At 35.9% G+C, this 16,580-nt stretch overlaps 2 protein-coding genes across 2 annotated transcripts; both read right to left on the bottom strand.

The window, feature by feature from the left end:
* Nucleotides 2,979–4,131, bottom strand: LOC18771446 (ethylene-responsive transcription factor 1). Its single transcript, XM_020557916.1, has one exon. It carries the CDS (start codon nucleotides 4,003–4,005, stop codon nucleotides 3,190–3,192), a length of 816 nt encoding a protein of 271 aa, XP_020413505.1. The 5' UTR covers nucleotides 4,006–4,131; the 3' UTR covers nucleotides 2,979–3,189.
* Nucleotides 10,625–11,611, bottom strand: LOC18770782 (ethylene-responsive transcription factor 2). The gene has a single exon (XM_007203967.2). The coding sequence runs from the start codon at nucleotides 11,452–11,454 to the stop codon at nucleotides 10,834–10,836; it is 621 nt and encodes a 206-aa protein (XP_007204029.1). The 5' UTR covers nucleotides 11,455–11,611; the 3' UTR covers nucleotides 10,625–10,833.

Genomic DNA, 16,580 nt, shown 5'->3' on the forward strand with positions numbered 1-16,580 from the left:
GCATGAGCAAGTACAATGGATGCTCTTTGAGATGGGAATAATCAATTTCAATCCCACACTTCCACAGAAAAAAAATGAGTTAAGAAAGAGAAAAGGGAGGATTTGAGCTTTGTGTCAAAAAAAATGCGTTAAGTCCTTCATAAACGAATTTAATATTTGTTTTTTTAAAGTCAAACGAGGTCTTTTTAAAAAAGCGAAAAGGATTTATATACAAAAAAAAATAAAAATAAAAAATAAAACGGTAATCAGGTTGAAAACTTGCAGACCGCCAAATCAGAACCCTATAATACCTCTCTTTAGGAAATTAGAAACCCCACAACTCTATTCTCAGTTTCCATTTCTTCTTGAATTTTTGGCCTTTGGGTTCGTTCCAAATTCCACTTCTTGTTTGTTGGTGTTCAATTTCTTTTTTGCATTCTGGGTTTGATCGGTTTTGGGCAGCCGTGAATCTATGGCTTCCAACATTGAAGGTACATCACAAATGATCAAGCCTGGGTTTCAAAGCTGCAGGCCAAGGATGCGATTTATGAAGCCCCCTAAGGCTTTCCACTTCCGAATCCTAGAACCAGAACTAGAACCAGAAGAATGTGATCTCATGGATAAAGATGAATTATATGCCTATGGTTATAAACCTATTGCCTTGTCTTGTTCTGAAATTAAGCCTTGCAGTCCTTGTGAGGCCTCTTCTTCCACGGAAGGCAGCTGTGCTCTTCATTCAGTTTGTGGTTCCTGTTCTACCCCATCTCTGGATGATGATGATGATGAGGGAGAAAGCCATGAACTTGATGAGATCAACAGCCCACAGAGTGATGACTCTGGCTCATCAATTTATTCACCCTCCCATTTTGACAGCAATTTGTGCCTGAGAATGGCAAGAGAGCCGGCGATGAATTCATGTGGCCATTTGTTTTGGGCAAACACCATCATCATCAAGACTCTGCCTGTGCAATACTGAAACCTATTCTGAATTTTTTTCATATGCATTGAAGGAAAAGAAAAGTACCAAGAAAATTATCTTTTATTTAAGTGGCTCACTTAAATCATAAAAAGTCATTATTATTTCAACCGGAAATCATAAAAGATTTTATTAAGACAAGGAATGATCATACAATGACATGATCATATAACCCTCAACTCTATCCCTTGCTTTATTTCCTGCGCTCATGTTCACCTCCATCTTGGTTGATACTGGTCCAAGAGAAACAAGACAAGTTAGCAAGCTTTTTATATGTAGCAAAATACATAAGTTAATTAGGAGAAAGAGAAAAAAAAAAAAAAAAAAAAAAAACATAAATTTCATGCCAAAATGCAAAAAAATTTCCACATTTAGCATTAGCAAGAGCAATTCTTTAAAATGTGACGCTCACTTCTGGCAGTTGATGCTCTTTGAGATAGGGATGTTCAACGCAATTCCACACTTGCCAGGCAGAGTAGTAGCTGCATCTTCCTCAACATCAGGGAAGCGATTGGCGGCCGCCTTGCAACATTCACAAGCCTACCGCCTATCTGCGGTGGTTTGCGCGATTGCCTTGATGTTTTCCACCCCTTTGCAGCAAGCCTCCGGGGGTACTCCCCCGGAGGTCAGATAGGTAACACAAGGGGCTAAATTCGAGTTGACTTGGCCACAATTGACTGCCTCTCCTTGCTGCACCATTAGGTGAGCCAGGACTAGCACAACCAACATTGCTATCACAATTCCCTTCATGATTTTTTTTTCTTGGTCTTTTGAAATCTAAGTGAAAATCTTGATAGTGATATTGTGTTTTCGTGCTTGTGCTTGTGATTGTGCTTTGGGGATGGATGGTTCACACTTAACATTGTTTGTATATATAACAGTTTAGTAACCATGGCCTAAACAAAAACAGTTGTGGAATTTTGGCCTCTTTATACGCCCTCTAATGTCACTTGGATAACAAAGACCAAAGAAGATAAGCTTGGGGCTGATTTCAGTTAGGCCTTTGCAGGCTTTACAATTTGGTGGCCTCACTTGATCTCCTCAATCCAGGATTTTCAATAAAATTTTGTTTGGATCCAAAACCACCCTCAACTTATACTTAAAACTGGTTATAGGCAGTCCAAAAAAGATGACAAATGAGAAGAACAGAAAGGAAAAGAGGCATGTACGCACTGATCAATATTATCTAAGATTAGTAATTTTGCTTTTGTTTTTGGAAATGGAACAACAAAGTATGGACAGAATTCCAATTCTTTGATGCGCTTTGTACAATCAGTTCATAGCCACCTTAACCAATTAGCACCAAAGTCCTTTTGCAAATGCATATGCAAGCAACATGATATGTGCTATTTTGACAGTCGGCTCGAATGGCATTATCCGCCCTAATTCGTAATGGAAGAGTCAAGTTAAACTGGAATCTTTGCTTTTTCCCTCCACTTTTCTCAATAGAGTAATGTAACTCATAATATTGGAAGTTGAATAAATATAAAATTACGAATATTTTTGCATTGGAATTTCCTTTTAATTCTACCAGCTAAAATTATAGACACAATTGCAATTGATCATTGAACTTGAAGCCATACAAAGAAATAAAATCTAGCAAGAATATGTTTGTACTGTGTTCTACTATTTTGTTAATCCAACTCTTATGCCAATGATGACGAAAATTTATTAAATTCGTTCGGGAGTTTTTCTGTTATTTTTTGGAGTACACCTCATATCTGCTTTGTTATATAATTAATTTTAGTAATTTAAAGTAATTATGGGGAGAAATTATTCCCATGTACTTTTTCATAAAAGTGATTATCGATCAATTCAGAATTATTTTCAAACAAGTCATCATTTGAAGTAGAACAAGTAAGCCAAAGTCAACTTAGATAGTTAACAAATAATTTATCTGGAAGAAATCATTTTGCATATCAACTTTGAAAACCGATGATATCTACTTTTTAATGTTTGCTTTGTAGGATCTTATGTTGCTTGCTAAGTATTATATGATAAATTTCGTCTTGACAGAAAAACGTGAAACCGAATAGGGCAAGTTGAGCTATCATTTTCTTCAATCTTATGAAACAAAACTCATAACAAATTGCCAATAAAAAAAGGGTCCATAATGATCATGTACAAAACCAAGGGTGGAATTATAAAAATAAAAAAATAAAAAAGCCCAACGCTTTACACTTGGGATTGGGAATCTCCATGTCTAAAAAAATGCAATAAAAATTATTAATTGGTTATAATTCATGTGGCATGGGGAATGCTGTAGTGTTGAGATCATTTAGCCATTGATCAACAACGGCTAGCTGGCTCGTCTCAACCATCTCTACTAGGCTTTCGCTACCCGACTCGGCTCCAGCCACCGAGCCAACTCCGGTGTTTCTCCTTTTTGGCCTTGGCGACCCACTGTCTGACGAGGAAGACGAAGAGGAAGATTCCGGTGCCCGCCGCTTTGGGGTTATTCTAACCGGCTCGCATCCCTCCGAGCCAATAAGGTGAGGGAAGTTGAGTTTGGCTTTGGAGCCGCGCATCTTAAAAGCGGCTTTGTCGTAAGCCAATGCCGCATCCTCCGCCGTCTCATAGGTCCCAAGCCACACTCTCGCCCCGTTCTTCTTAGGATCCCTAATCTCCGCTGCATACTTCCCCCACGGCCTCCTCCTCACTCCTCGAAAGTGCCTGCCCGATGACGGCGCGTGAGTCTCACGCGCCACCTCTATCCTTTCCAAAACCACCTCCTGAGGCTCCGGTTTCACGGGTGTGGTGTCAACAACATCAATGTGGCTGTGATCTGATGATGGACTCCATCTGCTGTCTGTGGAACCACTGTAAACGACCACGTCGTTATTGTCGTCCACTTTCAGCGGCATGTCGCTCCAACTCTCCTCCGAGAAAAGGGCACTGAAGCTGAAACTCCGGCAGAACATAGGAGGAGGGCTGCCTGAAGCTGTCGGCGAAGATTCTTCCAAAACAGTATCGAAATTATCGTCGAGAAGGTGTTGCCGAATGGACTCCAAGAGAGCAAAATCAGACTCCAAACTAATCTCTCCAAACATTTTTGGATGAAACTGTTCTTGGTTTTTGAATCTTAAGCTCTTGTAAAACTAGATTCGAATGGCTTAGGATTGTTGATGTAGCTGTTGTGGTTCAGGCCCTGTGTGTTGTGTGTATTTATATGAGGGCTATGCATATATTTGTTATTTTATTCACAGTAGTGCTGTCATTGCCATGAAACTTCATTGATCCGTGGATTAATTTAATCACATGCATTACATGCTTAAAAAAATTATTTGTGAATTAAATAAAATATTAAAACCCAGGGATAGATTAATCTATTGGCCAGTGTTTCAGTTTACCTATTTGTTTATAGACTCTGAAAACAGTGATCACAAGAGGCCAAAAAAATGGCTGATAGTGGCAAGTTGCAATAGGGCACAGGTCACCCTGAATTATTCTCTCTCAATGTTGGTGGGTGGTAGCTAGCATGAGTGCATGATCGATGTAGTAGTCCAATAACATCTCTTATATATATTGCTTGGCTTGAGATAAGAACAATTAATCTCCATCATCAGATCTGTGTTTTTTTCCTAGCTAAAGAACAAAACTTATCGCTTAGTTAATTAAAATAATTGGAGATATATATCAAAACAAAACTAGCTAATTATTTCGTTAGGTAATAGGTACTAGTTATTAGTTTGGAGGAGGGGGAGTATTATATATATATTGGGTTCTCTCAAGATTGTTTATCAAACTCGGATGCATTTGCGGAAAAAGAAAAGAGTTTGGCTCACTTTTCTACTGTTGTGACATCCCATGAAAGCACCACGATCATTTTAATGGTATAGTAAATTAAAAGCACCACGATTATAGCATGGTATAGATTTAAAAATATATATATCTGTAAATACATCGCACATGTACCAGAATAATGTCTATTTATATTGGAACCTAACTGATAAAGGAAAATAACTTAGCAAAAATCTCTAGAAAAATGTACACGATGCGTTATGAATCTAAAGGAAATCTCTAACACACGTTTAATGCGGTCTCCAACCTTAATTTAATGCCAGTTGCAATTCAATATCCCTGAGTCCACCTATACATAAGCTGAGATCGAATCTTTTTCATTGATTTTACAAAAACTTGTAAGTAGTTGCAGGGGACTTGAAAGACAGGCCAACCGCACATTATGCTTATTCCGTTTACAATTATAGTCCAATCAAAACTAAAATTAATAAGAATCAAAATATCAAGATTGAGAATAATGGGATTCCAGCGAACTGTCCTATTGTATTTGTATCTTGCCTGACCTTTTAATCCTAAAAAAATTTGATATTAATTTATTGAGTTGATGCCCTATATAATGCAACAAAACTGTGTTGTTCCAAAGCAATATGCATATATACCTTTGGCCATACCAAATTTTGGTTAGTAAAACCTTTTCTTTTTTTTTGGTTGGAGAGAGAACTTAGAGTATCTTTCAACGATAAGAAGAGAAGTATTTATTGTGGGAATGAATTCATTAGTCTTCTAAAAAGACTTTTGCGCCCTGAAACTATGAAAGAAGATGATCATCAGTCTTTGAGCACAACGGTGTAGTGTAAGCCAAAGAGCCTCTAATGCCTCAGCCAATTTGACTGTAGAAAAATAGGGTTACTTAGTTAAAGTAACAGTTACCTTCTCAAAGAGGTGGATGTTTGTTTATATTTAGCTCTTTGGCAACTCATTTATCACTGTAGGAGGCTACGTGTTTGGCACTAATTGGGGGTGTGATGAACTATTGATATGCACTCCAAGTCATTTAGATGTTTAACTTTGGACGTGTGAGATATTTACCCAAAGTGGGTTTGCAGTTGCAATTATTAGGAAAATCTTCAAAATTTGTTTAATGTTTTAGAGAGGTGTGCTTCCTCATTTAGACCTTATCTAGCCGAAACTAAACTCATATAGGTGTTTGGGCTCATGCTGGGCTGGGTCGCTCGTGGGCCTTTGTCTAATGTAAAGCCTTGCAAGGTCTAGGAGAGGCCCTGAAAACAAGCAGACAAAGCAACCGCCTAGGGGCTCTCAAATTGAGAGAGACCCTAATTTGTATAAATCCATATATATACATATCTATGTTGTTAATTACTTTTTTAAAAAAATTTATATCAGTATTATGTTTATGTTAGGCCCAAGTATTGTAAAAAAAACCTTGCCCAATGATACAATTCAAAATCAAAAATAGGAAACTCAATAAAGGCTCAATTATTTTTTAAACTTATAGCTTAAGTCAATTAACCCAGTTGAATAAACTATGCAATAAAATATAAGATATTGATATATTCAACACCAACGTCGAAATTGCAAGGATCTAAGGCAATTGTCAACTTGATTATATGTTGTTAGGTTCTGTTTAGCTAAGGTTTTTAGCTTTTCTTGACAAACTTGTAATCATATATGAAATCAAACAAGCTTAAGTAATTTAGGCTAGTTTAAGTCTGCACTCAAGATAATTACAGTAATAGAGATCAACCTAGTCATGGCTCAACTCAATCAAGATCATTCAAAGTAAATCATGCATTGCATTACATTAGACATCATTACGGTTTCACTAATCAATTTGTATGTGTATGACTAGTCATATTTTGAGTAACATGTGAACTGCCAACTCATTTGACTTCTCACCTATTACTAGCTGGAGTCCTACGAATTTTTGTGTTATTCCTGCTCCAACTATTAGCTGCCAAGTCTTCTTTTTTAAACCTACCCATTATGGGTAAAAGAGCAACAAAAGGTTTTGGTAGCCGTCACTTTTACCGAGAGAGGTTTTTGAGAGCGTGATTTTTTTGGCTCTCCATTTTTCTCTCTGATTAGTGAGGTCTACATTTTTTAGAGATAGAGTGGTCTTTTTCTTCTTCTCTACATTTGCAGCTAGGTGGGGTTTGGGTTTTCAAATGTGATTTTCAAATAGCTTTCGAAATATGCTTTTATTTTCAAAATCTACTTCACCCAACGAGAATTTTTTAGAGTAAAACTTTTACTCTACATTCTCTAAGGTTTTTCCTTGTGAGATTTTGAAAATGGTTTTTAAAATCTGCATTTGGGTTCGTGTTGACTAGTCATCTTCTTAAGTTTAGATCACATTCTTAGTTGATTTCTTCAAGAATATAATTTCTTAAAGGAATTGTTCATTTCATCTTAGAATCTATATTCCATTATGTCTGTTCGATCTAGAGTTGAGTTGTCGGTGCCATGGAGTGAATGAGCTGATGGACTAGCTGCCAGTTACATGAAGGACTGGTTTCTAGCTCAACTAGCTTGTGAAATTGATACTTAGGTAACGAGGGGTAAACTTAAAAGATATTCAACCAAGAACGCAACAAACTTCACACACTCTAGACCTTGACCAAATACTCTTATGACTAGTCAACTGTCAGATATGAATTATACCAAATAATAACATATACAGAGCATACCAAGATGTACCTGCAAGCCTAGAGAATTACTAGTAACAACCTAGGCACTCAGAAGGACCCGTCAATCTAAGCATCCCCTGTGCTAGCAACAACTATAGTGAAAGTGTGTGAAGACAACATAATCAAACAAACACCAAACAGCAGATAATGATAACTAGTTAACTACAAGGATACAAACCCAGAATTCATACGATGACTAGTAAACTGCTAAGAACACAAACCCAGAATTCATATGATGACTAGTCAACCATAATTCATACGATGACTAGTCAACCACCAAGAACACAAACCCAGAATTCATATGATGACTAGTCAACCACCAAAAACACAAACCCAGAAAAATTACAGAGATGCAAACAGAAATTGTTCACCCAGAAACCCATCATTAGAAAAAATTAGGGGTCATTAATCAACCAGGCAATCCACTAAGTAAAAAAATATTCTTACAAAGAAACACAAGCAAGCTCAAGAAAAACCTAGATCTATTTAGTAAGATGAGCTATACCTCATTTGTGCAATCTTCTTCTCCAACTTAGCAAAGCTTGAAGCTCAGTTCTTCATGGCAATGGTAGCTCCTTCTTCAGCTCATTCATCCCATGGCACCAGCTTGCAAGCTCTAACTCAAACAGAAACCAAAATTTGGATTCAAATGAGAATGACCAATTTCTTCAAGAAACCATACTCTTGAAGAAATCAATCTTGAATCTGACCTAGATATAAATGAGAGAGTGTTTTAAGTAGTTAGATGCATATTAGTATTTCAAATGCAATTTTTTCAAAAAGAAATTAATTTGGAAAAACTCATAGATGAAAATAAGATGGTTCTCTCTTGAGGAAGAAGAAGTGAAAGATGGCAAGCCAAACTTTCCAAAACTTCCACCCAAAAAAGAGACGACTGCCCAAAGAGGAATTCCTTAGCCTTTACAGACAAAAATTTCCTTAGGTTAGAATCACACATGGTAGCAGAGAGAGAAAAGAGAATAGGACAAAAAAGTTGGTTATCCAGTTGGAAATCCTACAGAGCAAGGATAACTAGTCATACAAGAAACAGATGACTAGTCATCATTTTATGAAAACAGTTTAATGCAATGTTATGCAATGCACAATTTACCTTTGCCAATTTGCTTGAACCTTCATAGGATAGTTGTTAGTTAAGAACACCTAGAGAAGCTATTCTCAATCTAAACTTGAGCTTGATAAATAACAATAGAAATCCTATTACAAAATTGTCAAGGGAAGCCAAAAGAAAAACTCAAAATGTATACATTAACAACTTGGGGAAGAAAATTGCACATAGAAGTATAGCTTTTCCTAAATAGACTAGGATCATTGAGCTTGTACCATTTTCTGGTGTACTATTCATGATTGTTGACTAGTCATAATATGCTAAGTATTTCTATTTTGATTCAATGGATGTTAACACACTCTACACTTTAGATGTTGCTAGCACAGGAGATGCCTAAATTGACGAGTTCTTCTGAGTGCATAGGTTGTCACTAGAACTCTTCTAGGTTTGCAAGTGTTGATTATTGATCTGGATTAATTTTGTATCTTGTCTTCTTATTGATAGATTTATGACTAGTTGTTGACTAGTCATATTGTGTCAAGGATTGTTTGGTTATTGTTGTGGTAAGTTGTCTTTAAGTTGTCTAAGTAAGTTTTAAATTTACGCCTTCCACCTAAGTACCTACTTCGTATGTAATGTTAATTGATACTTTTGAATCGAAAAATGTAAGACAAGGGATATTTAAGTGATGATTTTGATGCATTTTATAAAGTTGTTATGTCAATTACATATTGTTTGTTTCTTTTATGTTTGAATTTGAGTTCAAATTATATTTGTTCAACTTATCGAAAAAAAATTCACATAAATATACATAAAGAAGAAAAAGCCACATATAAGGCTTTCCGTTTGATCATTACCTTAGAAAAGGAAGTAACCTCTTGCGAGCTCTTTAGAAATAAATCCTACTGCATGATATTCATCTTCTCCCGGCCTTATCCAAGGGCAATTTGGTTCGTGCGATGGCTCTTTAGTCCACGTCATCTACGATGAGTAAAACTGATGCCAATATATGCCTGCCAGTTTGTACATAATGCTAGGTAAAAATGTAATATAAATGATTGAGAATATACCTTAATTAGCCTCAGTGATGTTAGCCCAAAAAAAAAAACATATATTGTCAACGATAAAATGAGAAATCTTTTTTATTAAACAAAGCTGACGTCGTACGTGTTAACAACTGCGTGCTGCTGATCTGGAGAATATAAATTAGGCATATTAGGCGACAGTGGTCAGTCGTCACCCCAACAAAATCATGTCATCAAAAGAGAATATATCAACAGTGACAAAACAAAATGAATATTAACTAAATAAATCAGAGTGAATCACCTTATATTTTTATTAACAAAAAATAATAAGTCTTATGGAAATTTCCAAATAATTTCAATAATAATACAAATATGATAAAAATCGCACTAAAAATTAAAGTGCATCACTCTTGCAATTCAGCTCGTTAGAAAACTGTTAAGATAATATACATAACGCAAACACACAAAAACACCTCAAATTATTATATTCTCATTGACATTAGTTAATGTAAGGGGAGGTGCCTCTCCAAGAAAAGACATGTATTCTTCAATTAAAGTCGTTACTTTGCTTTCAAAAGCGTTTTTAGTGATGATCCACTCTGGCTAGAGAGAATAATGAGATTGAGTGTCAAGTTTTTAATATGCAGGGCTTATCTGTTTCAATTCGAATTACCAATTAACAAACTGTACAATGTACATGCATGAGTGTGCACGGTTGGGATAAAAGTTAAACCAACATTTTTTTTATTTTGAGGGGCTATAGTATATTAAATTTACACACATTACACATATATTAGGATTCGAACCGAGAAAAGCAAAGGAGTGTGAAAAGACTATGGGTAAGTAGAAAGTCTTAAGTTCTTAAGTTCAAATAATATTGATAAATTAAAGTCTTAAGTTCCAACCTCCTTATGTTAGAAAAAGTCTTAAGTTCGAATCTCATTACACTATTGATAAATGTAAAAAAAAGTTCAAATACTTAAGCTTATTCCCCTTTGTCTCAATGGACAGTTTTAATTCGATTATTTTAAGATCATATGCATATCTAGTATTCAGAGTTTTCGTGACATTCAAAGTTATTAATCAAGTTAGGATTTTCTAATACTCAACTCAAATTCGAACACAACACTACACCAGCATTATCAAGCTTTTATTTATTTATTTATAACCATAAAACAAGACATTATTGGGTTTTCATTAATGCGTCCAACATAAAAGGGGAAAAAAAAAAAAAAAAGGAAAGAAAACTTTAGTTAGACCGACGCATCAAAAATTCAGGTGGTCTGAGAACACTCGGCTAATTACTCGACTCAGCTTGAGCCAACCGACCCAACTCCACTACTTCTTCGGTGAGCCACCATCCGACGAAAATGCCAATGAATCACAACTCTCTCGATAGCGGCGCGTGGAAGTCACTCTGGCCCGGTCGCATGCATCATCATCTGAGCCAATGAGGTGCGGAAAATTCAGAAGAGCCTTCGAGCCGCGTATCTTAAAGGCGGCTCGATCATAAGCCAAAGCCGCATCCTCAGCCGTTTCGTAGGTCCCGAGCCACATCCTTGCGCCATTTTTAGCCGGATCCCTAATCTCCGCCGCGTATTTCCCCCAAGGCCTCTGCCGCACTCCCCTGTAATTTTGCCTCCCTCTAGGAGGCGCGTGGGTTTCACGTGCCGCAAGCTTTGGCTGGACATTATTTTTTACCTCAGTTGTGTCGGCGCACGTAGGGGGCGCTGGCTCAGCGACGCCGTTTTGGTTGGGTGGACTCCATGAGGAAGACTCAGAAGACTCACCAGGAACCACTATGCTAAGTTTTCCCAAATCCTCCACTGCTGGTGGGATATTTGGGAAAAGACTTGCCATGAGAGTGCCATGGAAATAATTATCATCAAGAAGATGTTGGTGAATGGTATCCAACAGAGCAAAATCAGATTCCAAGCTACTTTTTTCATCTCCTAACATTTTCCTTTTTTCTGGGGAGGGGACAAAGCTTTGCTTAGGCTTTTCAAATTCTTGTAAATATGTCAACGATCAGTGATTGTGTACGGTTGAGGTTTTCTGTGCCTTTCTGTTTTAGTGTGTGTATATATATATACACATATGTGTCGGTGTTCAAAAGAAGCAATATAAACGTGCATGTATTATCAAAGTTATAATTGTATGAAATTTCCTTCGTCCGAGAGATGGTTTATAATCACGTGCCTTAATTAGGATACTTTTGTATTAATAAATCTCATTGCTTCATTTTTGTTCAAAATAGAGAGATATAATTAGCAATCTCATTGGTTCTTGTTCTCATGTGTTTATGCTTAAATTTGATTTAACAGAGCGGGATGATTTGTTAAATTTGGTTTAACAACGGGATGACCTGCTCGAGATCAAGGAATTTTACCCACTAACATGATTATCAAATGTAACACATGCTGTCGCTACTTAAGCTAATAGCTTCACTGTATATATAGTACTTGGTTTCTATAACCTGATTTTTCATGTTAGTTTCATTTTGATATAGAAAAATGACATTTGAACGGCAGACACAGTTAGCCTATATATCCGGAAACATGCCAGAGAAAATTCAAAATTGTCATGCGTCTCCCTTGTTGTTGATCGATCGTTGGTCATCATCATATGGTGCATAGATGGAAAGATATTATAATAAAACATTGAGAACCTGCTCGAGTTTACACAGCAATATGAAAGCACATGTAGCCTATTTTGTCTTCAAAGATTTAATTGACTTTTACAAACCATAGAATATTTACCAAGATAGTTTTATCATGAGCCAATACACTAACATAGTTACATCACCACATGTGGGTTAGCTACAATTAGGGCTGGCAATGGGTCGTGTCGTGTCGGATTCGTATCGTGTCAAGATTATATACGTGTCAAGAATGTTCAACTCAAACCCGACCCGTTTAATAAACGTGTCATGCACGAGTTGACCCATTAAGTTCTCGTGCAGGTTTCGAGTCATGTCGGATTGACCTGTTAAGTGGTATCAATTAAAAGACATTAAAAAAAATTAGAAAAATGAAGAATAAACAAATAACGAGTTAGTGGGTTGGCGGGTTACACAGGTATTTTAGCGAGTTGGTGGGTTACATAGGTATTTTAACGGGTTGGCGGGTTGACCCGAAACCCATCTGTTTATTAAACGGGTCATAGCGGGTTGACCAGAAAATGACCCAAATTTTAATCGTGCGGGTTGAACCGGCTAAATTCTCATCCGAATTTCGAGTCGTGTAACGGATCGTGCCCGAAATTGCCACCCCTAGCTACAATCACTGGCGGATTCATGATTTTTTTAAGGAAGGGGCAATATTTAAAAAGTAAGACTAAAAAAAAAGATAATCAAATACCCTTAGGTCTATAACTAATTGACTATAGTCTATATTATATATCAATTAATATGAACAAAATTCATTCTAATTTATACAATAATTATCAAATTTCATATTAAATCATCAATTAATCTAATCAAAATGAAAATCAAATTATCAATTAAATAAACAAATCATAATTGATCATATCTTGTGAGTTGTGCGTTGCGCAACCTCTTCCTTCTCGAGTTTATTACTGATCATACTAATACAGAGAAAGCCAAATAAAAAAATTATTAAAAAAAATATATGAACAAAAATACATTCGAAGTTGAAGTCTGAAAGCAGCAAGAGCCTCCTCCCTTTTCAAGGCCACACCCACGCCAGGCTTCTTCAGGGTTTCTCTTTAATGGGAATTTAAATCAAATTAGTCTTCTTCAAGAGTTATAGTTTGAACGCATCACTTAATTTCAACTTTGGCACGGCATCTTTCAAGACTCCTTTGCATACAAGGTAAAGCTGCTTTAGTTGTTTTTAATTTTTTTAGACATCATCCAAAATGACGTCGTTTTGGCTAAGATCTAAAAAAAAATAAAAGGGGATGCGCATGCACGTGCTGCACGCAGCAACCTATCCAAGAAGAGAAAGAAAGGTCGCTTGCTTAAGTTCTCGTGCAGGTTTCGAGTCATGACGGATTGACCTGCTAAGTGGTAGCAATTAAAAGACATTAAAAAAATTAGAAAAATGAAGAATAAACAAATAAACGAGTTAGTGGGTTGGTGGGTTACACGGGTATTTTAGCCAGTTGGCGGGTTACATAGGTATTTTAACGAATTGGCAGGTTGACTCGAAATCCACCAGTTTATTAAACGGGTCATAGCGGGTTGACCAGAAAATTACCCAAATTTTAATCGTGCGGGTTGAACCGGCTAAATTCTCATCCGAGTTTCGAGTCGTGTAATGGATCGTGCCCGAAATTGCCACCCCTAGCTACAATCACTGGCGGATTCATGATTTTTTTAGGGAAGGGGCAATATTTAAAAAGTAAGACAAAAAAAAAAGATAATCAAATAACCTTAGGTCTATAACTAATTGACTATAGTCTATATTGTATATCAATTAATATGAACAAAATTCATTCCAATTTATACAATAATTATCAAATTTCATATTAAATCATCAATTAATCTAATCAAAATGAAAATCAAATTATCAATTAAATAAACAAATCATAATTGATCATATCTTGTGAGTTGTGCGTTGCGCAACCTCTTCCTTCTCGAGTTTATTACTGATCATACTAATACAGAGAAAGCCAAATAAAAAAATTATTAAAAAAAATATATGAACAAAAATACATTCGAAGTTGAAGTCTGAAAGCAGCAAGAGCCTTCTCCCTTTTCAAGGCCACACCCACGCCAGGCTTCTTCAGGGTTTCTCTTTAATGGGAATTTAAATCAAATTAGTCTTCTTCAAGAGTTATAGTTTGAACGCATCACTTAATTTCAACTTTGGCACGGCATCTTTCAAGACTCCTTTGCATACAAGGTAAAGCTGCTTTAGTTGTTTTTAATTTTTTTAGACCTCATCCAAAATGACGTCGTTTTGGCTAAGATCTAAAAAAAATAAAAGGGGATGCGCATGCACGTGCTGCACGCAGCAACCCATCCAAGAAGAGAAAGAAAGGTCGCTTGCTCAGTCATTTGTTCAAACAAGCTGTGGGCACCTCCAAGCCAGAGCAAATGGGCAATATCCAGCAACTCTCAAGTATTTTTCGCACGAGATAAGGTACAGCTGTACTTTTTTCCGCCTTTTTGGGCCCGCCATTAACTACAACTAAATATCAAACTCATCATAAATATATATCGTCCTTTTACCCATAAGATTCAAACTTGAAACTTACTTCAATCAAATAAAGGCAAATAGCTAGTTGCTATATAGTCAATCTCGTTGGAAAATAAAAAGTTTGGAAATGTGGTATCATTATTAATTGATATAATGATCACATAACCTACAGGGTCGAATTGACACATGAAAAGACAGGATTGAATTGGAACATTTGAATTCATACAAATGTAAACGAAAAGAAAATAACTAAACAAATATCAAGTATTTATTTTATCATAATTTTTTATGTTAATTGGGTTCTTTGAAAACCATTTAGGGCTTAGATAATCGGAACTGTATTTTCTTTTTTTGGTCTGAAAAAGGTGAGTGCAGGAGAAAGCATGCATGCCTCCAAAATTATCGCATGTTCAATTGCTTGTTTTAACACGAAAATTTGTAGCTAATTAATATCAAATGCACATTTAAGTAGTCTTAAGAGCCAGCGGATGAGAAGACTGTGGTGGTCAACTAATTTCGGTTGGACTGGTCAACACTGAGGATCTTCATAATATTTTATTAGTTTTTTTTGATCATGTGGTTTTAATAACATTTGTACCTTTCCTTATCCAGAATCTTCACCCAAATTTTTACAGGATTAGAAATCAAAGTTGAGAGCAAGTATGGGCTTAATCAAGTCGATCAGAAGGGATGGAGCGGATGTGCTTCCTATTTTATATCCGATTTTGAATCTCTCTCTCCTCCTTCCGTAATTTAAATTAATTTAAAATAGATTAAAGTTTAACTTAAACTGATTAACCATGCATGCCATAAATCAGCATAGCGTACGGGAAAGGAAAGAGTAGTTTAACTCGAAGCTTTCAAAACGTTTTATTCAACCACTGAATTATATAAGTCAAGTGCTGCCGTACATTGTCGTGTATTGGCTGACATAATTCTTCTAACACGTAGATGAGGGAGAATAAAGAATTAAGTATTTGAAGAAGGAATAATAAAAATACACCATGTGTATCATATGCTATAAATATTAAACCCTAAAATAAATTAAAAAAACATTGTTTCTTTTAACATTGCGCATGCATTTTATAATATAATAACAATTATGAAACCCTAAAATGAATAAAACAAAAGTAAAAAAAATGTCCCAGTTGTGGACTTTGAAAATGGAAAGTTGAAACAAGTGGGCATCTCTGGTTCTCTGCGCATTTGAAATGGCTTTAACCAGAAACCACGTGTTTCATAGAGTAAACTTATTGGCATTCTTTGAATCCGTAATACAAACTCAAATAAAAAGTCCAAGTAATGCATGTCAGAACATGCAAGAATTCTCACCCATTTTTCAAAGGAAGGTTTTATTGCAAAAATGTAAATCATGTTTTTAATCACATTCATGAGTAAGTGGGTCAACTCCTTATAAATCATGGTCAATGAAAAGAATGATTTAATTTCTTATAAATCCTTACAAGGCTTTTTAACTTTCAATCAGGAATATTTCTTCAAATCGTCACACAATCGCCGCCCTACCTTTATTTTTACTTTTCAGTACACAACAAGAAAAAAGAAAAAAGAAATCTAAATCCAAGAGAAAGTAAGAAAATCGATCACCCATTTTAATCTTACAACAAGATTTTATATTTAAAAATAAATACGTGATAATTATTCTCCGACCAAAAAAATACATGATAATAATGATCCATGCCCATGTGTGTAACAAGAACCTATAATAAGACAAGCAATGAGCCGTTGCTGGTGATGTGGAGCCTTAACCTTATTAGGCTGCAACGTCACCTGGATTCCAACATACCACGCTCTCAAAGACTAAATTGCAGATAATTCGATTAATTTAGTTAATTTTAAGCTAATATAGTGCTAATTAAGTATATGATAATTTCTGCACGTGACTAAAAAGGCACAGGATTC

The sequence above is a fragment of the Prunus persica genome, chromosome G2, assembly GCF_000346465.2.
Source record: "Prunus persica cultivar Lovell chromosome G2, Prunus_persica_NCBIv2, whole genome shotgun sequence".
Taxonomy (NCBI): domain Eukaryota; kingdom Viridiplantae; phylum Streptophyta; class Magnoliopsida; order Rosales; family Rosaceae; genus Prunus; species Prunus persica.